Here is a 25,813-nt window from a genome sequence, read left to right as displayed (position 1 = left end):
TAGGCTGCTACCTACCTGGCCTGAGGACAGTGACTCTGCTCCTGCCACTTTCCTCACATCAGATGCTACAGTAAAGATTCTTTCACAAAGAAAATTATTTTCTCCTTCAGAAACATCCAGAATCTATTAAGAGTGGTTTGGTTTTGGTTTGTTGGTTTTGTTTGGTTTTGGTTTTTTTTATCCTGCCAGGCAAAAGACAATTCAGAGCAGATTTGTATGAAGATGCTCTCCAGTTTTCCAGCCTCTGCTTCATCTTGCTCACTCCCCACCTTTTTCATTCTTCTTTGCTCTTCAAAGCTTTATCAGTGTAGTATATTTTACATGGATAGGCCCTAAAATCTGCGGAAATAAGATAATGAAGCTACATAAAGAAAAGGATATCTAAGAAAGGAGTCCATGCCAGAAGCACCCCTCAGTAGAGCATGAGTCAGGCAGCAAACAATCCCCTGAGGCATAACAGACAGGTGAGGTGTGCCACTGCTCAACCTCACCTGGAATCACTATTGCTGGACAGCGGTTTCTACACTGCTATTCGAGAGCTCATGCATTTGAGTAGCTTTGTCAGCATCCTTACACATCTCCATTCTTTTTGAGGCAAGTGAGTCAATGAACTTATTTCAGAGAAAGAAGTGACAAGATGATCAACAGGTATGAATACCTTTCAACTACGTTGGGAAGAGGAGGATAGCCCTGCTGATTCTGCACATCTTCAGCTACCACTATATATGAATATAAAATACTGGATATGCTCCTATAAAGTACGGATATCAGAGAAGTCTAAATTCTAGCAGGGACTGGCACTGTCTGCTCTGTGAAAAGTGCAGAACCTACAGCGTGGTATGTCAGTGGGCAACAGAGTAGGATCAAGATTGTAAGAGAAAACTTGCAAAGTGTCATACTAACTGCACCCAATGAATAGATTTCCTGTTTAAAGAAAATAAAATTGAAAAAAATAGAAAAGGAGAAACAAAAACAAACAAGAGGGAGATGAAATCAAATAAACAGTAGCGTTACTTAAATAAAAGGACTCCTCAAACCACAATATTGTCAGTGTAAAAGCCCTATAGCCAGGTATACAGTTTTGCTACAAAGCAAGGTTTGGTTGGCATTTAAGGTAGTATTTCCACATACAGAAATATTTTAGTAGTTTTCAGATTCTTTGTTAATATCTTTCCTCAAGAAACATCTGAACATGCAGGTTAACAGAGAGCTTTTTCATGAGACAAAAAGCCCACGTAACTACAGAAGAACTATGGTGCTGGCAGGATGAAAACTGTTCAGAAAAATCTAACTGCACATTTAGCCCTAAATCTACACTGCAAATACCTCAGAAAAATCAGGTTTTCCTCAATAATAGCTTTGAAAAGTGCCTCTACCATCACACCAAGTGGCAGTAAAACTCCCTTAAAAGAAATGTTTATTCCTTGACTTGCTGAAATTAAATCTGAGGAAGAAAAATCTTCCCTTTACCAACTAAGCAAAAGGGTTTTAAGTTTAAATTCTTTTTTTTTTTCCCATCAAGAGTTCTTGTTTGGGACAAAAACAGAAACCTGGGTATGGTAATGAGTTCTGCTCCCTTTAGTCTACACTGAAATGAAAAGTAATCACAGAACTGCAAATAATGCTCCCTTTTTTAATACACTCTATCTACACTGTTCAGGAACACACAGAACGAAACCCCACAGCCTGTTGTGTATACTAGAAATATCAGCAAGCAGGATAACATTTAGCCTATCACCATACTATTTGTGAAACAGATTACACTGTGTGTTTTCGCTGATATCTTTTGAGTTAGACATACATCTAGGATAAACCTAATAAACCATTTTTTTTCTCCTAAAATGAAAACCAAAAGATGAAGAAATGTTCTTCTGTGACCTTACCAATATCAAGAAATTCTTAGACTGTGATATCATGAACACCACAGCAGCAGTTTTGAAGATGATAGTTCAGAATTGTATTGAAAAAGGATTCCAGCCTCAGGTTATTAGAGCACTACAATTAAATAATTGGGAGGTTAAATGAGACTGAAACTGCTACATTGATTTGACACTATCAATAATTTATATGGGACACCTATTAATCTGTCTATCCCAAAGATTTTTTTTCTTAACCATTTGCCATTTAAAATCTCCTGGCAGGCATTTTAACATTTTAAAGAAGGTGGGTGGGAATTACAGCTCATACAGAACACAATCATCCTATGGTGATCATTATTATTCTGATGTTTTGGAAAACCCTGCAGAGTGGGAAATCACAGAGCCACTAGCTTAGCACTACAACTTGAGTTCCTCTTCCCACCTACCATATTTTTTCCTAAGCCAAAGGATAGATTTTATCAAAATGAGGTCACACCCTGGGAGCTAATGGCATAGTTTACTGGCATCTGTGCACTTCATGTTCACAAACCCAGAAAGGTTGAGAGACAGACATTTAAAACTGCTGACACATATTTCTTCATTTTTATCAACCTGTTGACCAGTGGGAGTTCCATCTGGGATTTCAACAGGCTTTCAGGCAGGGCCTTACACCTAAGAGAGATAAGAGACCCTTTATTGAGAAAATACGGTGCCTCCTTAATTCTCTAGATGTTGTGTATATTACTCCATAACTCTGGCATATATTTGCTTAGTTGGGATAAGAAGGAGGGAAGGAGGAAGACTGAAAGGCAAGTGAGTTGTTCAGATTTGGTTTACTAATCTTTACACAATTTTTTTACAAGTGCAAAATATGCCAATACCTCAACTGAAAACAAAACCTAAACAAGCAAGCAAAACAAGGAAGGTCTGAATATTGCAAAAAACGAACAAGATTAGGAACCCCATTTCTACAGTGTAAAAGACATAAGCACACAGAGCGAGGCTTATTTGAACTCAAAATTTGACATTCCCTATAGACAGTTGATCCTTCACACCATGTACTCCTCACATTTCAGTTCACAGAATAGCATTGGCAGGTTGTAGGCAAGAAGCAAATCCTTCTGAGGCATTAGTGTGCAAGACCCTCTCAAAACCGCATTTTGAGTTTTGGTGGGACCAGAAACTGCTCAGCACATAAGGGTACTTAGAGAAAGCTTTCACTGATAAATACCAAGGAGACCCCTGATGAGGTAATGAGTGAGGATTTGGGCCATCTGCCCTTTCTGCTGTTCTCAATTCATTACTTCTGCTCTGGACAAATCTTCAGGGCCCTAAGTTAAAGGGTGAGGTCCTTTACAGAGCTTACTACAGTTTTGACTCCAACAAACTGGCAATTACATCTGAGAAACAGTCTGGTCTGCTAAAACTTACGGTCATCTTATTGCAAAAACATTTACTTCTAGCCTATCATATACTTAGTTCTGCCACTAAAACTAAACAAAGAGAGGGAACTACAATAGAGAAAGGAATGGAAAATGGAAATGGTGTGTTTTAATTTTTCCTTTCCTCTCATATTCTTGCCAATCTGCTGACAGATGCCCAAGTGTAGTTTTTAGACAATGATTTCCAAACTAAGATGCGTATCACCAGAATTACTCTCCAATCTCTGGTAAGAAGGGAGAAAAGGAAATAAACCATATATAAACCCCAAACTTTTAAAATTCAGTACAAAACTGTTTCTTTGTGCATTAAAATCTTTTCACAGCAATGTCCATGACTGCACACACACCCCCAGAAAAAATGGTAGCATCTGCCCAATCACAAACTAGCCACTACTTTTCTGGTACTGAAGAATGCTGTAATCTAAAGGCAATGAAATGGAGAAGCAAAGAGGTCAACAGCCTGAGCACCCTTGAACAAAAGTTCCCTTGGAGATGTCAGCTGCAATCTCATTTGTTTCCTCTAACACTTTCAGGTCCCCCTGCTCCTTTCTTTAAAGCCCTTATTCAGTGGCTGACAAATGATCACTTTAAAAATCGCTGTACAGGAATAACCAAGCCTGAATATGTCCACTAAAGATCACTAAGCTCTCCACTGTTTGGGCTGGGACAAGATCCTGTAAAGGTGTTTCTGACCACACACAGACACGGTTTTCACCACCAGCTTCTCAAAGTTAAGACCAGTCGGCAGTTTCATATGTAGCATTTTCTCTTCCTGAAAACTTGGAAGTCAAGTAGACCAGGTCTTTAGGAAGATCCTACAGTATCCTTATTCCTTCTTTCTTACAACATCCTCAGAAAGTAGGGAAGTCTATTGTCTTCTCTGCATACAGAATCGAAACTATTATGAACAAGTTTCTGATCTATCCCAGTGCAGAAAATTAAGAGCTGGTCTCAAATGGATGCACATTGAAGACAGTTGATAGGGAAGGAGAAGAAATTTGACAAGATAAGGAAAAAATCCCTCTCCCCAAGAACCAATAGCCTTTTCTTTGTACACCCTGACTTCCCCAAGTTTGTTTTTGTTTTCATTTAAAACAAAACAAAACCTACTTCCCCTCTTGCAAGAGCTCTTTAGAAGTGCGAAGTCTGGAGACAGGGTCTCAGAGACAGAATATCACCCATGACTGCTCCAGAGAAGTAACAGCAGAAAACAAAAGAACAAATAAGGCACACGGTTCTGGAACAGCCTCCCTTGGGTGAGCCAGTTTTGGAAATGCAACACCTTCCTACACGCATGGACATCATTGAAGGCAAAAACAAGTCCTACCACTGCCATTTAACTATTGTCTCAGAAACTTTCAGACCTGTAAATGTTTCTTTCCTGGGCATAGGACAGATGGGCAGATCAAATGGCTCACCAGATTCTAAGTATTTAAACACGTAGCTGTCTGTCTAAGCTTTCCTTCTCTGATAAAACTGTGAATTAAAAATTATTACAATAAGCAACACAATACCAGGAGAGAACAGGAGTCTCTAATACCGATCCATTTTTTCAAAGATAAAGCAATCATTTCATCTCAGGATATATTGTGCTGTATGAAAGATGCTCTTTCGTTTTGCTAAATAGGGAGAGTATGTTCACTATCACTTTTGGAAAGCATTACCTTAGCAACAGAAAAGAGTTCATAATCAGCATACCTGCTGTACGTTAAAAAAAAAAAATATAAATAAATCAAAATGTTTAAAGAAAATTGGCTCCTCAGAAGTGGATAATCCTTTCAAGATCTCTTAAACGCAGAAACATGCATACAAGAACAGAAATGTATAATTTGACAAGGTGGCTATTAGACTGTACTCTTTCCTCCTCTCTTCCTCAGACCACTGGAACGGACACACAGCTGGTTATTCATTACATTAACATAATTGTGACAATAAATGGGATCCTAGGCAGCACCAGTGTGCTAGAGAAAACAACAGGAGGATCCTAACTGACAATCAACCCATAAGCCTTATTTTACTGTTCATTCTCCGGCCCATGAGGCGCTCTTAGAGCCCCACTGAGACGACAGTCCACAAGAACTGCAATATGGGGCATACATCAGCATTCCCAATCTGTCAAGGAAGAAAGTACAGGATAATACACCCAAGTGTTTGTAGTCCACCTTGGTCAAAACAGCTAATGATACTGCCATGATACATTCCACCTCTTGCAGCTATGCATAAGCTATTCACTTAGGTATTCATATTGTCTTCCTACACCTCAATCATTTAGTAAGTGGCAAAAAGTATACCACTACTACCCTTCCTGATGAAACCAGGCATGTAACACTAGCAGTGTTTTAAAGGAACTAAAAGATTGAGGCTTAGAAGAATATACTCAACAGTTTATTGATGGTGTAACTGACATACCCCACTGAATCCTGTAAACAAGCATGAGAGATTTGATCTTTTCACTTTTGAAGGCATCCCAGCTGGGGTTTTCCCTTCTCAGTCTATCTATCATTCAGGCAACAGCGTGTGGCCACAGAAGCGCACAATAAATGCTAATGCACTTATCAAGGAATTCCCCTCTGCTTTTCTACAGACAAGAAATGTAGGAAATAGTACAGAAAAGGCAGACAGTAAGCCACATTACCCAGCTTCAAAGCTGTTCTACTTGTGTGGCTGCATGCATTCAGGAGAAAGAACACACCACTTTCTCCCTTGCAAAGGCTGCTTTCCTTCAACAGTTTGCCAAGTGATTGCCTTCTAGTATCTTTGCTTAATCCTACAGATGCCTTTCTTTGGAGTTGTTGCTATTCTGTGAAGAATTAGTTCAGCTTAATAGCCCAACTGTTGCATGCAGAACATCCAGCACAGTTTTTGCACTTCACATGAAACAAAAGATCATGGCATTTAAGAATAAAATCACAAAGAAAAATAGAAATAAAACAATAAAGACTGACTGCTATGGTTCTAAGAAACAACCCCAAGAAGAAGAGCAAAAATATAATAATCACTCAGTGCCAAACAGAAAAGAATTTCAACACTGTGCAATAAGAGCCTCCAGCACTGAAAGCACTAAAGCTGCCCCATTCTGATCAATGAATTTTGCTGCAGATGCCAGCAGAAGGGTAAGACCTCTATTTATCAGTCATGTACCTTTAAAAATAAATAAATGCTATTCCTGGCTAAAATACAACAAGACCCTAAGCAGAATGCAGTGCCCGCTCTTCACCTCAGCCTGCCCAGCTCATCAATCAGAGGAGGCACCGCAGAGCGCATCCCAGGACAGGAGCAGGGCCCCACACATTCCTCTGCCGCGCCGCCCACCCTGAGCCTTCCTTCACATCTGGGGGGAGGCAGAGGAAGAGGTTTAATTTCATACAGTGGCAAACTGACACCAGCCTCAGATGAATGAGCGTAAGCTGATACGGTGGTGCTGTAAGTCTTCAGACTGTCAGAAACGCTATCCCTGAGAGAGATGTGCACTCTCCATCTTTTGCTCTCAGTGTTCCAGAACCAGCATCCTAGGATGAAAGACAATTTCACTGCAAAACACTGAGGAGAGGCACTGGGAATTCAAGCCTTTCAGCCCCCTCCCCAAACATCAACATTTCAGCATTCTCATGGGGAAATGAAAGAAGAGATGCCTCCACTCTCAAGGACCAAACGCCTGCAGCTCATTTCCCTGTCACCAAATGCCCCCCTCCTGCATTACACAGCCCAGAGATCTCTCCCCTATAGCCCTCTTTCTACAGAGAGTAGTAACTAAAAGCAAAATTCTGAATGTCTTAAAGTTTGAGACCATCAGGGATAAAAACAGAAACAAACTTCACAGAAAAAGACAAGTAACAAAAGGCACTATCAGTACTTCTTATTTATTGAAATGACTTAAATCTTCTAATGAGACATTTATCTGAAAATTTTTGGAGGTAAGGGAGTGGGAAGAGGTTAAAACTCCTTCAATTTTCACATAAAATCAGAAGTGTGGCATCCACGTCACAGAAATCCTTATGTTATTCCCCAAGTATGTTTCTCTCACTCCCTTGCCTGGAAAATATCCCGCAAATTTGTTCTGAACACACCATAAAAGCCCTCATATCAAAGGCAGAGAGCAGAAACAAAAACAAATTTGTCAATAGAGAAAGTCACCTTGTTATGGCTGTTTACTGCCTGGGGAGGAGGCAGTCGGCAGTCACTGGATTTCGAGTTTGTCCAGTCATACTGCAAGCAAATAACCACGTTCTACTAAGTAGGTAATACCTCTGGTTATTAGACTGCTTATACTCCGCAATACACAATGACAACCCATTTTCCTTTTCCACAATTTTCTAAAGCTCATTATTTATCTCCAACCTAAGGCCATGAATCAAAACCACCAGGAAAATGCCGAGGGAAGTGTTATTTGGAGAACAGACAAGCCAGTACCCCAGTCTCAGACATCATGTTCCACCATTAAACAAGCAGGCTCTGAGAAAGGTGACTCATCCTCTGGAAATGCAACTGCAGACATGAAAAGAATACTACCAGGCCTCCAAGAAGACCTGTTCAACAGGTGGTGTATTTATCCCAGATATCTGACATGCATGTAAAGGCATATAACAGAAAAGTTAAGCAAGGTTAGATTACCTCACACTTCCTTCCTCTCTTGTGCTCTTAAGATACTTCAGGCACTCATCTCAACAAATACCAAATTCTCCCTTTTCTCTCAAAAAGAGGGAGAGAACAGAATATAACAGACCAAGCCTCACTGTATTTTCTTCTAAATTATGCACTTGTACTTCCATCAGCAGCAGGGCAACAACTTGGCCTGAAGCCAGTCAGAAATCCCTCATAATGCGTTCAATAAGCCAAATCAAAACAATACATAGCTTATGAGAGAGGCATAAAGAAACTTGAGGGTCATATTTCATCTGCTGCAGCTCACCATGTTCATTCAAAAGGAGGCAGAAGGTTAACTGGCGGGATATGCTCTTTAATGCCTGTTATTTCCAGTGGAAGGAGCTAAGCAACACCATTCTGAGTATTTCACGATGTGGATGAGCAAAATATTCTAATCCTAAAGGAACACAGTCCAGCTGAAGGAAAGATGAATGGAAGAGCCTGGCAACACACTGAAGAGAAAACACACCTCCCTAGTTAAACTCAAAGCTGGGTTTTGGACACATTAATTATAAAATTGAAAATATAACACAAGTTTCATAAAGCATGGAAACACATTCTTATTGTTAAAAAAGGGGGATTCTAAATCAGCAGACAAATGAACAGATAACACCACTGCACACCTGAAAAATGTTGTGTACAATAAAATTTTGTTTTTTCAGGTGGAAATGGGCACTGGATAGAAAATACGAGGTTCTACCCTCAGCTCTGCAGCTGCCAGTGCTGTCTATAGGAAAGTAAGTTATTAATTTGATCCTGCAGAATTTATTCTCTTCTCAATTTTCTCTACATCTAAAACAGAGGCAACACACTAATCTTTTACTTACTCTAGGCTTTTCTGGATTGACTGCATATATGAGAGGTAGTAGGAGCATTAATATTCATACATCATACACATTAAAACTAAGAGTGAAATTAATAGAAATGAATATTCTTAACCTTCTCTCATATCATCACTAAAACCTACAGATTTGGGGGGGGGGGGGGGGGGGGAAGCAGGGTGGACGAATCATGGAAAGGAGGGGAGGAGAAACAACAAAAACCCCACAAAACAAACCAGCCTTATTGCACTGATGGAATTGAACTGATCTGTCCCTCTTCATGAGCACCACACTGTGCTGATAAACTAAATCTCTCTTTGATTGAAGGTCGAATTAAAGCAGAGCAATGCAGTAACTCTTCTGACCCAAAAGTAATCCACTCAATCATATAATGCATCCCCTTCCTTTTAGTAAAATGAATAGCCCTCCATAGAACCTTTTTCTTCCTTGACAAGTCCTTGACAGAAGAATGTGAATCTGGACAGTTAAATGAATCAATCACCAGCTGCTAGTCTAGGGCCAAGATGGTGAGCGGAGGGGCCTGCCAGAGTTCACTGACCACTGGTCAAAGCAGGACAAAGGCTTTGCCTCTATGAATAGCCCGCTTCTGGGATCCAAAGGTCACTTAGCAGCCTTGGAAACGGTCCCCTCTGGTTATTTAAAGTTCTCAGGCTATTCTGCCAGATATTATTGTTTCAGGTGGTCACCATCTTTCCTCTTCACAAGTTGGTGAAAGGCCAGGCAGCCATTATTTAGGTAAATGCAAGACAATGGCAAACACAGCAGCAACTAAATAGTGAGGAAAGGAACAATTAAAATTGGTACAAATAAGTCCTCATAATTACAACTTCTGAACATGACTGTAAAAAAACCCCCGAACATCTTCAGAGCAAGAAGGTCTCAGCACCCACAGGGCAAGATCCTCAATAGGATCCAGCAGTGTACCATGCACTGAAGATATGAGGTGTTGAGTACTTCAATGCCTTTGAGACGTTATACATAAACATGGCAGGAAAAAGAACAAAAAAGAGCATTAGGGCTTTTCTCCAGTCACAACTGCTGGGCTGCACTTCCAGAAAGTTGCCCTGTGGCTCAAGACCTGTAGCCTAGCAATTAGGTGGTAGTCTACACTATGTGCTGGAGTAAATCCTTGAGACCAGATGACAGAGAAGATGAAACCCACAGGTGCTAACTCCTTCGCAGTGCTGGAGCCTGCAGTCCTCCCTGCCACCTACCTAATACCATGCACCACAAAAAAAAGCAATAAAGCAGATTTCCTCTCAGTCAAGTCACAGAGAAAGTAAAGGTTGTACTGACAAACACCAGAGAGCATACAGGTGGGTACTCACAAGCTTAAACTGCAGTCAAAAGTATAAATTAAATGTAGAGTTTGTTGGTACTGTGCTAAAATGGTTTCCTAAATTAGACTGTGCTTGGATAAACAACAGGTTTATAAATGTTGCTCTACAGTATCTTCACCGGTCAGTAAACCTTTACATATAAAAAAAGTACCTGAGGATTATTATTAAGTTAAAGCTATTGCTAAGTACATGCTTAGACACCAGCCCATGTTTTGCTTGAACGAGAAAGTTCCAATAAACTTATTTAACTTGTCTCAGAAGTTATCACAGTTCCCTCCATCATGAGTCCCATTTTCTTGACACTCTGCCTATATAAAACTCTACTAGTTTCACGTATATTTCATTTTTTGCTGCATTACACACATCATTAGGTAAATTAAGCTAAAACTAAACTTCCCCACTAACACAGCATTCAGTATATCCACCTCTTACACATGTGTATACATACACAAAATGAGAATTTCCAAACCCAAATGCTCAGAAGAAACTTTAGAAATGAAGCTGTTTATGTAACTGATTTGTTCTGTTTATATACATGCTTTAGAAAACAATCCAACTGCACAATTGCTCTTCCCCCACTATTCATAGCACCAAATGAATGGTGCTCACATAACGAGCATCTTTTCAATATTTAGTTTTCTCTTCTCCATTCAGTATGTGGCCTTATTTCTTATTTATTACACTCTGTTAAGCACTGCCCTGAAGACAGAGTTACTAACTTCCCTATAGCCTTTTCTGCAGGGCTCTGCACTACAGTTCTTCACAAATGTTAAAGCATCTACTCTTGAAAAGTAGATGCATTACATTCTGTCATATTTTATTACTATTGTAATTTTACTGTTGGGTCTGGACAAACAGTTGCATGGTGGCCCAAAATATTCACTAAATTTAGGTGTCCAAAAGAAGACATTGATCCTTCACAGCACCTCTTGTATGGCAACCACAGCTCCCCCAACTTGTTGCAGTCCCAACTGATCAAACCCCAGAACCTAGCATCAAACACTAAGACTGTAAGAAACCCATGATCACAGACTTCCCACGGAAAGTAGAGACCAGTTGACTTGTGTCGCATACTGTAGAAGCTACCAGCTCAAGCAGTGATGCAATTTAAATCCTCCACAGATCCCCTTACTGGGAGGTTATTCTTTGTCTTTATGAAGTTCCCAAGGAAACTCCAGGACTCCTGGGTCCACATTCCATGTCCTAAAAGATCAGCTGCTCTGACAGGCACACCGTCTTGAGCCAGTCTTTGACAGCCCCTTAGTCCTCCCCCACTTCCAACTTGTACCCATGACAATCTCCAAACCGAGCCAGCCCCAGGCCACAAGCTTTTCCTTAGCACCAGCCGCTTCCCAGCAATGCATTTCTCTTAGCCTTCCTGACCTCCAGACACATGAGACCACTCACACCTCCACCTCACCCACTTCCCCTCCTAAACTTCCTCTCCAGGTAATTAGACCATTGTTTTCACTTGCTTCAGCTTTCAATGCCAGCTGGTTTCTCCAGGCAGTGTTAGATCACACTTTAGCTCCTCATTAATTCCGAACAGGGAAAAAGGCAAGTCCACAACTGCCTAGGACTGCTTGCTTAGAGGGAAAGCCCACCTCAGTGTTCATAAGCAACATGATCAGCACAAACAGCATCTTCTGTGTCTCTAGCTAGTCAAGCTGAGTAAGTCTGTGCTGAACGTGTGCAAAAAAAAAAAACCTCAAATAAAACTTCAAGATTCTTCCTTAAAACTTACAAGGCAATCAAATTTGCAAAAATATTCATAGCAACAGCAAGATCTATTTCCAGACACAAAGACCACTTGCCTAACAAATCCCATGTCCCTATTCGCTAGAGCAGACATTCCCATACTATCCTACTGCAAAACAAAAATCCAGAAAAAGGAGTTTCATATTAGATTTATTCTAGGGAACAGGATAAATGGTCCTGAAGTAGTATACTGTATTAAAAATAAATAAATAAAATCAAAGAGATGGATACTGACATGACGAAATTCTATCCAAAAGGTTAACATGTCAGAAACTCAGCAACTACAGTGCTGCAATATAAATATCTGGTAAGTTTAACAAGCAGAGTGCCACCAGCTCTCTTGGAATAAGATCAAGAGCAGAAGAAAGTCTACCACTGTTGGTTGTTGGGTTTTTTTTTGTCTGGTTGGGTTTCTTTGCAAAAGTCATGATTAAAAGCATCAAAAGGCTGCATCTCTACTATGCACAAATAAAATTCATCAGCAGATTCTTTTTCTTGGGGTGGGTGACGGGAAGACTTTAAATCTTCTCAGAAGATGACGGGGTTTTTTCTCCCACTGATACAACTCCATGCTCTGCTATTCCTTCAGAAACAGTCCTGCTAGGAGTACTATAGCAAGGCCCCTCTAGCAATTCAAATCTATTTCACCTTACCTAGAACAAACATTTTGATTATTTTAAATTGAAATAACACCTCAGTGAAGTCACCTTCAGACTGCTGTTTCTTGAGATGGTCAGAGCTAATCTACCAGTTAGTAGCTGCTAAAAAGTGAAGACAAACTCTCTCCATATAGTCCCAAATCTCCATTACTCTTGACTACTTACCTGAAGCTAGCTCTAGCACTTGTGATAACACAGAAAGCCAGTTCAAATCATGACAGCTAACTCCATTAGTTTGGTAACTATGTAGATTAACATCAACAACAACAAAAAGAAGACGGTTTGTTTTGGTTTGGTTTTTTTTTAATACTGCCAGCTTATCAATCAGATGAGCACCACAGACTGCTCCAGGGATATGGCATTAACTGCATCCTGTTCTACAGCTCCAAAATTTCAGTACTAGCATCAGCCACTTTATTTTTAAACCATGATTTATCACTCTCTTTTTGCAAACTAGTGAACTTTATAGACCATTGCAGTTTCCTTTTTAATAGCTTTGTGTTTATGTCATCAGTAGTCTTTCATATCTAGTGCACACCAAAAATCCCACAGGCTAATGAAGGGCATTAAAGAAAATGTCAACGTTATAAACGCTCATCTAAACAGAAAGCACAGATTTTGAAAGTCCTTCATTCACTCAGTAAGATCTACTTCCAGCATCACCTCTGGTGTACAAAGCTAATATGACTTTGACACAGCAATGAAAGAAATATGTTTCTAAACTGAAGTGTCATAAAATTCTTCCTAAGAAATGTTTATTACATTCAAAAAAAATTACCATTTTCAATAAAACCTTTGACCATAAAATAACCTAATACACTACCATGTGTCTCATCATTAGCAGATCAGATATGATGCCTTTTGTGCAGAGAAATAGTTTACTGCAGTATTTTACGATAGACAGCACAGGTTTTTTTCCCCTGTGTGCGCATACTTTTTATTGTTATTGTTTATTTATCTTAAATAAAGTCATGCAAAACCAGTAATTACATTGAGGGGAAGGGAAGAATAAAGCACTGTGTGGATTTCAGGGATTCACCATCTGAAAGCTTTTATTCTTCCACATTGAAGGAAAGTTATGACCTTTGACATATGGCCATGGTGCCAAAGAAACTGCTCATAAATGTGTGTCAGTAAAGAAGCAGAAATCAATAAATTCATTTAATCCAGTGAACTATTATGTAGTGAGACACAATATATTTTAAAGAGCCAACTGCTCTACTCTTTTTCTCAAAAGACAAAAATTTTATGTAATAGATTTCTGGATATTATTTTTGGAATGTTTTACAATCTGAACTTTATCTATGACCTATTAACAAATATGCCACAATTTGTTAGTATATTCATTCCCGTTTGAATAATCCCTGGTACAGCTGGATTCAGGTAGCACCACAGGAACACTAGCAGGTGGGTAGGTAGCCTATTAACAACATCTACCATTATTAGAGATAGCTATCCACAGGAATCAAAACACAGGCAGATGTTAAAAGTGCATATTTTCTTACACACCGGGTGCTCAATCGCAGAATGAATGAGATATTGTTCATCATTCCAAACATAGTAATTTTTAAAGACCCAGCAAAGAACCACTCTACAACATATATTATAAAGGCTTTCAACAAAGCATTTGGTCACCTACCATGTATTTTATGTGAATCAGCAAAATCAGGTAAAGATAATGACCATTAAAAACTAAAACTAAATGCCATGTGCTGGGAATGTCACAAAACTCCCATCAATGCTACCAAGAATTCCATAGTTAATTTCTTGAATCCTAATGAGAAACAAAACCAAAACAAATCCCCATACCCAATTATGTCTCTACTTCTTAAATAAAATAAAATTCTGCTTTTAAGAGCATAGACTACTGCATCTGAATGCAAACGCACATGTACCTGTTCCACAAGCCAGCGTGCCCAGAGCACTGTGGATCTGTATTATGATCATTTTTACAATAGTTTGGTCATGTGATAAAATTGAGCTGCCTTCCCGAAACAGACCAGCTGCACTAATAGAGGCAGTATCCACTTTCAACCTCTACTGAAGATCAATGATAAATCTTCTTGCAAACTGTGGCCACATGGTTGTTTGCATAAATAAGCATTAAAAGAAGATGAAAAAAGAGCTGGTCATATGCTCACTTACACTTACGGGGAGGAGGTGGGGGAAGGAATTTTCACTCTTGTAATCTGGGATACATTTATGTACCAAGTTTCTCTCTCCTCAGGCAAAATGACAGAGTCATGCCAGAACTCCCAGAGAATATTTCCAGTTAACATCAATTTGCCGGATGTCACAGACAAGTTTAATGAACAAAATGATAAATGTCTGTCAATGGCTTCATAAAGTCAACGAATTCTTGTTACAAAGAACATACATAATGCACAGCCGTGCCTGAGGCATATGTTACAGTTATTAGAAGTTTACTAGAGACCTTGATGTGGACAGTGAAGTGGTAATTCAACAATATACACCAGTTAACTTGCTGATAAGCTACCTAAACGATTATTAATATGTTGAAGATTGTACAAAGAGGAGTAAGAAAAAAAAATATTTAAACCCTTCTGCATGCTCAGAAACCTTAAAGCTTCTTTGAAAAGATAATGACATATTTGATAACTTAAAGTTGAAACAAGTTGTAAAACAAAAACCAATACTGTGTAACACTAATCCATTTCGATTGTACACTGCAATGACTTTTTCTTAATCATAATTATGTGGCTGAAGTGACAGCCAGACCTCTTGAGAGAAGATATTACACTCCCATAGAATAATTTTTACCTCACCTAAATTTGGGGTCAAAATTGATTCAAAGTATCTTATGACACTTCCCTCCTCTGCCACAGCTGTGAAAATAAGGCTCCACTGGAAAACACCACCTCCTTCCAGTCATCAGAAATGAATAAGAAAGGGGGAGCCCCCAGAAGCAGTCATGCAGATCCAAAACAATGATACAGCATGTATGGGATAATTTGTAAAGAGAAGAAAAAAGAAAACCCAAACCAAACCAAACCTGACTACCTGCAGCAAAACCAGCCTGCAACTGACGTAAGAGAAAAGAGTGGGAGGATGGAAGAAGACACAAATGATGAGAAAATATTTAGTATTAGAACAGATCAGCAAATAAATGAGAAGCTTTTCTATTTGGTACTTTTTCCTCTCCATTTTAAGGTGTCTCCCAATACAGCTTAAAAGAACTGACAATCCTACATTGTAAACAGGCTGACAAGATGACTTGTATGATTTTAGCGGGAGAAGGCTGGCTTCATGCTGCAAAGGCTAAGGAGATACAAAAGAGTAAGTTGTTTTTCTAATCCTATTTTATCTTGTTTGGTCTTTAATTGGAACTGGTTCAAAGAAGAGCCACAAAAAAATTTATAAATATCAAAACTCAAAATCCTCTTGACAGGGAGATTCAGAAAGATCTTTGGTGTAATGCATGATTTTAAGACTCGTGTATCTATCAGGATGTCCAAAGAGATGAGCTGGTACATGTGGTAAAATTACATTGATCAATTAAAAATCCAACATTTTTTCTACTTTTGTAATTCTATCAATCTGCCAGTGATACCATTAAGACATGAAGGTTTTGCACGAGAAATTCTCATCTATCGAAATTAGAACAATGCCATCAGTGTGAACAGTAGCGTTTCCTGAAGATGCTAAAAATCAAATCGGAAGATAGAGTTGCTTCTGTTCACAGAATCCTCTCCAGTTTCCAACATTCATGTATCACTATACACAAAATATACATCACAAACTGTAAAGACTCAGTTTAACTGCCCCCTAGCTATGTATTAAAAGAACACCAGATGACATGTTTAATGCTTGTAATAACTTTTACGTACCCCTTACCCTGGTCAATCAGACGGTTATTTTTTCCAAAACAGTCTCTCAAATGCAAATAATTTCAAAAGAGACCTTCTGCACCTCAGAGTTAAGGAGCAAAATTCCACTACACGTTTCTAAGACATGGAAAATTGTTGCTGTTACTAAATTCAAAATCATAACTTTAGCATGTTCTGAGGCTAGAGGACTAGAATGATGTATGCTTTCCTGCTTTGCCATCAGTATACCACTCAGTGTAGCCTGTAGCTAGAGACAAACTCTTCTCCTTTCCAAAGGTCGTAGTGTATTCATGCAACCTAATACTGCAATTCAGAACAGCCTGCCAATTTTGGACAGAACTGTAAACTTGCACAGAATAGAATCTGTTGCCCATTCCAACATCTACTTAAACATGGGCTTCACAAAGATGTTCCACATCTGAATACAGATATAGTGAATTGCAATGTTTTGAGACGAAACCCATCCTACCAGTAGCCCCTTTACATCAGCCAGTACATAGGGAATTTTCTCCCTAAGATTCTTTAGATCGGAAAGGATATCAAAGACACTCTCTGCAATTAGATTCCTGCTCTTCACAACACATTTCGGTCATAATTCAGAAACAACAACAATCTTACTTCTTGCTGCCCAGGAGAATTTTACCAGGTCTCTTATGGCAGCTGCCATTTTAAAACATGGCTTTTGCCAAAGGCTGGAGATGTAATTTGCTCAGTAGTATTCTACCACTGCAAACTGGTAACACAGAAGTCAAAGTACAACTGTAAGGTCTTGAGAGGAACAGTACTGATCATTACTGTCCATGGAAGGGACTGCAGAGATGGTGATTTTCTTAGTTTTTTTTAATACTGACTTAACTGAGCAGATGGCTCAGCTATATTTTCTCACATAGCAACGCCCCTTAAAAATGGCTGCTGAGAGAATAGTTTAGCATCACACTTGTAGATCATTACTCATTTTTGCACATTTTCGGAGAAAAAAAAACCCTGCTCTTTGGATTTTGGTGGTGGTTTGGGTTTTTATTCCCAAAGGGGTTTTCTGAGTTTGGTTAGGTTTTTCAGGTTTGGTTGTTTTTTTTTGTTTTCTTTTGGTTGGGTTTTTTTTTTTGGGGGGGGGGGGGGGGGGTGGTGTGGGGGCGTATGTTCTTTGTGGTGTCTTTTGGGGGGGGAGGGGTTGCTGGTTAGGTGGGGGGTCTTTTAAGAAAAATAATTCCATGGTTTATGTTATACAAGGTACAGTTACCTGACTTGGCTGTTTCTTGTACATTCATTAGTTTAAACCAATGGCCATATTTAGTAACAGGAAGAAACATCCTGCCAGGTAAAAACATAAAAGCATTTATTTTCTACTTTGATTTCTCAAGAGCACTTGAGATATTTTCATTGAACAAACTGCCTACAACCACAGAGATGTCGAATAAGGGTGGCACCCTTGTGCTCTCGTGCTCTGTTCCTGTAATTAACAATCCTACAACAGTAAGGCCAGGTTTCTAGAAGGAGCTGGAACAGAGTGCATCATGTACTCCAGAAGCCTCGCAAGCCTCCACACCCAGGACTGCTGGAAACTCTACTTAAATGAGGTTTCTACCCAATTTTTAGCTGCGTAACCAAAGTTCTTGTCTGTTCTCAAGTCTGCAGTTTGGGATATGCCCTCAAGATGATATAACCATGTTATCCAGATGCTGCTTAGTTTACTCTGTCTTTGTGAGCAATCATGTTGTTAAAAACAAAAAAACTTCCACTAACCTAAGAGATCAAACTCTATTTCATTGGAAAAAAAAAAAACCAACTAACCAGAATTACTGTTGAGAGTTACGAAATAAAGTAAACACAGTAAAGAAAATCTGTCTAGTACTAGTACTGTTACATTTTCCTGTAACACATCAGGAAGGCCATCTCTCTCAGAAACTTTTAGAAACAGAAGAAACAACACAGGTTACAGTAATTTCATACAGCAAATCACAAACTCTCCACCTTCCTGGTGGTTTCCAGATCATCTTCTTCCGGAATCTGTTTAACTCCATCTATGAAAAATGTAACAATTTTACCCATAAGAACAAAATATTTCCACTACAGACGTAAACTGTGGGAAGCTCACAGACGGATTTCTAACTCCCAACACAGATCACCTAGTGCGATTATTTTTTTCACCTCTAACACAATTGCTGAGACAATCACCTTTAAAACGTAGAATGCTGCTTATAATGCTACTGCTTAAAAGCTATGTAGAGATGGACCCTAGTAACTAATGTTGACCATACAACCCACACTTACTCAACAAAATGTGGAGACTTGACATTGTTGATTACTTTTTCACTTAGGTGGTGATTACCAGTTATAAAGACTGGAAGTAATCAATCCCAATTTAACAGCTGGGCCTATTGATGAAACAAAAAAAAACAATACAAAACTAAACAAAAGATTATGTCCACGATTTTGGAGATAAGAAGTGGAAAAAATACAAAATCCAGAGGAAAACACACAAAAACGAAGCACAAATTTGTCCAACAAAGGAAATTACCATATTTCTGTAGGAAAATGCTTAGTAACTTTTAAATTCTTCCTCCAAGATTCTCTTTTGTCATTGTCTTAGATTGTTCTGCACACCATCAATAGCCACAGCTGTTAAATTGTGAAGACGTGACAACAAGTCTCTAGGCAAACAACTGCTCAGAGTGAGATCCTTTTCTTTAGGATAATCAGAGCTGGCTGACAAAAGGGGGCCTTACTGAATGCCCTTTCAACAATTTCTACACCAAGAAATACAGAGAGGGAGGCAGGGGTAAGAAGGGGAGTAGTGGAGGGAGCACCACACTGCAAGAACAGAACAGCATCCTTTGCTGCCATACATTGCTTTGCAAGTAGAAAAGAAATATCAATAGTTTAGTGCACATACCTCACATATAACTCACACCAGGTAAGAACTGAGTGCCTCTAGTCACAGCTCTGAACAACTTCTAGCATGGTACCATGTTTTCCTTCAACATTTCTTAACGAAGGTGAAGGTGTCCTTCGCTAAATACTACAATGAAACTGAACATTCCTTTAAAAAAAGCTGGTAAAAACTTCATACATTATGAAGTAACAGTGGTAAAAACTAATAAAAACCAAAACAGCTTTGGCCTTACTAGCTAGGAAAACAAGGGCATAAAATGCCTCAGTTTCACATTATGCTTAATGTAATTTTGAAAATGAAGTATTGAGGAAACCCATAAAAAGCTCACTTGTCTAGTAGGGTGGTAGTGGAAACAAACTGTTCACATGCACTAAGTAAAGCTTTATACATTTTTTTGTCCTGGCAACAATATAAAAGCCCATCCATTAGTCTGTGGAAGAGCTCTTACAACCACACACCAGTCATTGCTGAAAGAAAAGGAAATGCCCTAGTGCCAAAAAAAAATTTAAAAGTAACTAGTGGTTATATCTTAAAAGGATGCTGACAATTTCTTCTGTAGACATGTTGTCAGAATTCAGGCCAAAGATGCCTGGGGAAGTTGCAGAGGAAAATCACACAAGAAAAAGAATTAAGAAGGAAAATATTTCCCAGTTTTCTTATTTCTTCAGTGTATATATCTGTTAAAGAGCAAAAATCTTACTGCTCTTCTTCACCATTATCAACTGACATTGCCAAATGAGAAATTAAACATCCTCCTCCTGCCTTAAATACTGTAATTTAAATGCACTAAGGATCAGCCACGTGCACGCTCAGCTTAGAAAGATTCTACTCTCAGGCCATACAAATCAACTAATCAAAGCCAGAGCAGTAAGGCAGGACTTGTAACAACCTAAACAAGAGCTTGCTCAAACTGCCTGCAACCACACCAGTTCTACAGCATTAAGAATTTGCTATCTTTTTTAATACAAGACTATTATCTACAGCTGCCATTTGCCACTTCACTTCCACCTCAGTCAAAAAACACTTCTGCCCCCTATGTACACCCTTCCATCTCTTAATTTGTTCCTCTCTCCATACGATTTAAAATAACGAAACATACCTTTGAGATCTATATGCATTTGGAAAACACCTGAAATGACAGATTCTATACAAAATGAAAACTATATTATCATAGACTCATAGAATGGTTAGGGTTGGAAAGGATCGTAAGACAGTCTGCTAGACTACAGCTATTAATCTCTTTATTTAAGGCACAATTTAAAAAAAATAGTAGCATAATGGCAAAATTTTTGCCTACACACATTCCAGAAAGGCTGCAGTCTGATGAACATTTAGCTTTGCAGCAGTCTAAGTTTCAGTAGCCTTCCTCTGTCCTCACTAAGCATTCCTACCTCCACATCATTCCTCTCAGTTACACCAGTGCTTTCACGGAGTGACTCCATGACAAACTGCATCAGGGAACTCATCTGAGTTCAACATCATCTTTTGTTTTAATTCTATTATCTTAACCCAGATCGGTTCCCTGTTCAGTTAGCCACAAATGCAGCTGTGCCCACACAAGAAACAGCACAATACAAAAGTAGGAACAAACAGCTGGAACTGCTAAGAAAACATTATTGTCACAGTACAGAATAAGGCTCAGCTGGATGCACTCTTAAGTGCAAATATTTAAAAGCAGAGCAAAAGGTGTTATTAGGATAGCAAAACATAAATATTGCCAATTATTGGCACTGCAGTGGGACCAGAAGTCATATCACTGCCACAGCAGGTAAGCAAAATTACAAACTCTCCACAAAGTATAGCGTGCTCTGTATAAAAGCCCAGTGCTTCACAAACTGCAGTGCAGCATGCACATGCGGTTTCCCTCAAGGAGCATGCTCCCAGAAACCTTCTGCTTGCATAACCTTTCACTCTTGTGAAATGTAGAAACCTGTACACCAAGAATTGGGCTTACATTTCCTGTAATTCACAAGCATTAAAATCAATTCAGCCAAGTCACAAGAGAGAAAGGGAGTGCTCCTATCCAGCTGTACATATCCCATCCAACCATCTTAAGGCTTCAATTTCCACTTTTTGTAAAAAGGAAACAAACAATGAGCATCCTGTTCAATCACTGCCCAAAACCCATGCTACTACCTTCAGAACATGAACCACCTTCTCCATTTTTTTCTTAATGCTATCTTATTGGAAGACTGGCTTTATTTTCAGAATCTTAGTTAACCATGGTTAGTCGCAATTTAAAAATATGGGGATACGAAAATCTCAGCTTGTTTATTTTTGGCTGACTCAAAGTTGTACCGAAAGTGGTTAAGACTTTCTCCACAGTCTACATTCCTTTTATATTCCATTAAAAGAGACCTCTCTCAGTAGCAATGGCAGCAGTAAACTGAATTTTGAGTAAGTCATACTTTTCACTATTAGTGCTTTACCCTAACATGTTGCCTCACAAAGAACCACATAGGAACCTCCTCCTCTCCCCCTCAGGTCAATTAGCCTGCTTAGTAAGCAACTACAAGCATGCAGTGAAACTAATATTTATTTTTACCTAAGCAGTACCTCAGCCCCACAGCTTCCTTTAAAAGAGTAGGGGGATCTCACCGAAAAGAAGCCCTAAATTAGTTAAATTCTTTTGTGCATGGATGAACAACAGGAAAGCAAAGCCTTGGGGCCTCTGGGGAGGAACCCTGTCCCTGCAGACCTACTCTGATGTGCTCAGGAGATAAGGCTCCATAGTGACACTTAAGGAAAGGCCTGCTCACATTTGAATTTCTGCATTCCTCAAGAACAATTCATGGCAATCACTAACTTTGCAGAGGAGCTACATGAAAGCTTTGGCCAATGAATGAGGGTCATCTGCTCTTTATCACAAGGGTAAACCTCATCCTGGCCAGTTTCTAACCTTTTAACCCTGTGAATTCTTAATTTGCACATGAATAATGGAATTCTTGCCAAGAGTGCAACCTTCAGCTTCCAGTTCCTAACTTTAGAAACCAAGACCCGATCTCCTTGTGTGTTCAAATCTTAAACTCTTGGACAGATTAAAGTTTTTGATTTCCAAATGCAACACTAAACATTACAATTCTGAAGCAAGAGATAAGCTTACTGGCAAAAGCTCTGACCAGGCAAAGTAAAAGAACATCCTCGCACCCTGCTGCTACCACTAACTGAAGAGAGCATTTGCTTTTTCTCCCCCAAAGAAAGAATGCCCATTTAATGCCTATTCTCCACCTGTTTAATATGTATAGTTCCTTCTCTACCCTGACCACAAGGTAATTTGCCTTCACAGCAACCAACAACTCCTTCTAAACAAAATTATAAGCCTACAAAATCCCCCACAAGATTTTAATATATTTAGCTTAAAAGGTCTGCCAAGTTCAATCAGCACATGATACCAGGCACAAACACTGTAAAAATTTGGTATAAAATGAATTGTGCAGATTTTATGGGCTTCAAAATACGACGATACAAATTACTGCCTCATTTCACAGCTTTACAGTGAAGATTACATTCTGAAGCCGGTCAGATTGTAACATGACTAAAAAGAAGAGACTGCTACATAAGATAACTTCATGTTTGGCCCCTAGTTAACCACTTAATCGCTAAGTCAACAACACCTACTGTGATCATTATGGATCCACTATCCCTTCCAGTTTTCTCCAACAGCCATAGGAAACCTTTCAAGTATTCAAAGAAGAAAAAGAAACCTTTTGTCACAGTCTTACAGGGGAGGGGGGAGAAAAATGAAAAAAAAAAAAAAAGGGGGGGGGGGGGAGAGAAGAAAGGGCTGCAAAACAAGAGTCTCACTCCACAGCATGAAATCTTTTGGTTCACAACTCTTCCTGTGTGAAAACCTTTATCAAAAAAGCAAAACAAAATTAAACCATATTTCTGGTGAAATAATGTGCATCTGAGAAACACTTACAGAAGTTCAGTACTGTATGAATAAAATCTAATACTAAAATCTAATACTGCATTGTACTACTACAGTGCTATTCTATTCCAGGTGGTCTCTGATACTGAGAACAGAGCTCATCCTGCAATATCTCAGATTTAAAGTGGCCCTGAATTTTCCCCAATCCTACACACGGAACCCATCAGCCAGGGACTTCCTTTGTATTTATTAAGAACTCCTATCCTTTTAAGAAAGGTTTTCTTCAGTCTGTTTATTAATGGCACTGACACTCAGAAACCTAGTGAGGTGAATTTAAATGTCAACAATAATAATACTTAATTTTTCATCATTTCCGCAAAAGTATGCAAGAGGTGTTTGGTCTGTTTATCCTGTATGTGGGATGCCATGATACTTAGTTGTAAGTAGCCAGGTTTTTGAAATCAAGAGTTCACGTAACAGCTTCTTACAGCACATGAAATTATCACTTACTAGTAGCCACCTGATTCAGGGTCATTTTCAACTGCCCCATGCTCTGGCTCACTTCACACCTTCCTGGGGTATCTTACGGATAGTTTATATAGTAAATTCAGAAGCACACAGGAAAAACATTCTAGCATTTTTTCATGTAAGCTGAAATGTTAACATTCTAGCAATGTTAATATTCTAGCATTTTTTCATGTAAGCTGATGTACCAATTGTATTAATGGGTTTCAGGTTGATTTTGGTAAAACTTGCAATTTACAACAAATGCCAAGTTTCCAGAGAGACATCAATGTCAGTTTTGTGCAACTTGCTACCAAGAACAGGGTTGAAGAGGTCAAAGGAAGCCTTTTCCTATTAGATTAAGTTCATCAGTTAAGTCCTATTATAGAGGAACATGAGAAGACTACATCAACTTTGTACTCTCTGTGTTACACTTTCTTTGAAAAGAAAAAAACCTGTAGCGTTGTAGAAGCAGCCTACTGGCAATGCTTTGCACTGGCACAGAGAAAGGCATGGCATTCAGTTTGCAACGCACATATGTTGCTCAACGCATTTAAAGATGCTAGGAAAACAAGAGGGCAACACACAGCCCGTGTCAGACAGTTAAAACCATAAAGGCACTTACAACTATTTCCTTCACCATTCATCTAGTAGCAGGGAGTCACCCTAGACTCTCACTTCCTAGCCCTTAGGACCACGTAAGAGGCCCTTTGGGTAAGTTCCAGAGGAGTCCCAGAAGGGACAGCACCCGCATCTGCTGGGCTGAATGCAAGTGTCAGAAAAGCAAGAGCTTGGTAATATAACCCTCATGGTTGCTCAGAAAACCTTTCCCTTCCCCAAGACAGCCAGCTTCATCAGTTGTTCTGCCCTGCCGCAAGATGGCACACCACCAAGATATTGAACAAGGAGTAATTTTATTATTTTTTAATCAGATTTGTAGATGACCCTTGTAAGGCTGCCCGAACAGCACATGGGAAACAAGACCCAGGAGTGCTGCAGCCAGCACAGCTCTGCACCACCCCCTGCTCTGGAGACCAGTGACCTACATGAGCCACCCACACGAAGCACCACTGCCCAAGAGGCCCCAGAGGTGGCTGTGCTGCTCCTGCCACGCCAGGGCCATCACAAGTGTTGTTTATGATCTTTAAATATGTCACAAGAAACAAAGGTACTGCAGAATTGACTCGATCTTTGCTTTGTAATGTGTCTTTTTAGATACACAATCAAAAGGATAGGTTGTTGTGTACTGTTCAGGAAATTGCTGTCACAAATTGAGAAGCAGGTTAATAAATAAGAGCTGGAACTTACTTGCTAGTGTGAGGTGGCTTTTTTGACTGAGAATGGCCCCATATTTGTTCAGAGCTAAGCACTGGTAAAATCCTTCATCAGACAGCTCTCCTTTCTTTCCTTCCACCTCACTGATATATAACGAGCCATTGGATAAAGTGTAGATCCGTTCATTTTCAGATACTTTGCCTCCATTTTTCAGCCATGTAATAGTGATAGGAGCTTCTCCACGCGCCTGGCAGTCTAAAACCACCGGATCCTTCCTTGACACTGTAATGTCCTGAGGCTCTTTCACAAAAAAGAGTTCACTAAAGCACCATGCTCCTAAGAGAGAGAAAAACAGATTTTGCCCGTAAGCACAGGGGTGCACGGTACCGAGCGCACTTGTGAGCCGCGGGTCACCGTGCTGAGCCCACCGCTCAAGGTACAACTCTCGCTGCTACAGGCTCCAAACGCAGAGAACTTTGCGCACTCTGCGGTACTGAGTTCAGGCAGCGTAAAGCCACCGTGGCCAGGGCTGAGCGCGGGGCGCGCAGCGCGTCAGGTGAGCGCGCACCGGCGGCCGCGGGGCCCGGCACACAGCTGCGGCAGCTCCCGCTCGGTGACTTCAGGAGCCCGCCCGAGGAGCGGGGCGAGGCGCAAGAGGCCGGCGGCACGGCAAGCCGCTGGCGGAGCCCCGGAGCGGAGAGCGGGAGGCAGCGGCCGCCAGGTGCCCGCGCAGCCCCTCAGAGCCCCTCCAACCGCCCCCGCCGAGCGCGCGGCTAATTAACGGTCGCCCCTTGCCTAACGCGGCAGCGAGGGGATACCCGCAGCGCGCGCCCCCTGCCGGCGGGGCGGCACAGAGCCCCGCCGCGAACAAAGCGTGG

General features: G+C 40.0%; 1 protein-coding gene across 1 annotated transcript in view; it reads right to left on the bottom strand.

Moving 5' to 3' along the window:
- Window positions 1–25,813, bottom strand: part of PRTG (protogenin) — a 79,229-nt gene that overhangs the window by 52,914 nt on the left and 502 nt on the right. The window contains exon 2 of the mRNA XM_062627872.1: window positions 24,969–25,271. Within this exon, the coding sequence (XP_062483856.1) occupies window positions 24,969–25,271 (303 nt within the window). The remainder of the gene's footprint in view (window positions 1–24,968; window positions 25,272–25,813) is intronic.

Source organism: Pezoporus occidentalis, unplaced genomic scaffold (assembly GCF_034315485.1).
Source record: "Pezoporus occidentalis ecotype Australia unplaced genomic scaffold, CSIRO_AGI_Poc_V1 ctg11, whole genome shotgun sequence".
NCBI lineage: Eukaryota > Metazoa > Chordata > Aves > Psittaciformes > Psittacidae > Pezoporus > Pezoporus occidentalis.
Note: the sequence above shows the minus strand (reverse complement) of the source record. Positions and strands in the feature narration are given on the sequence as shown.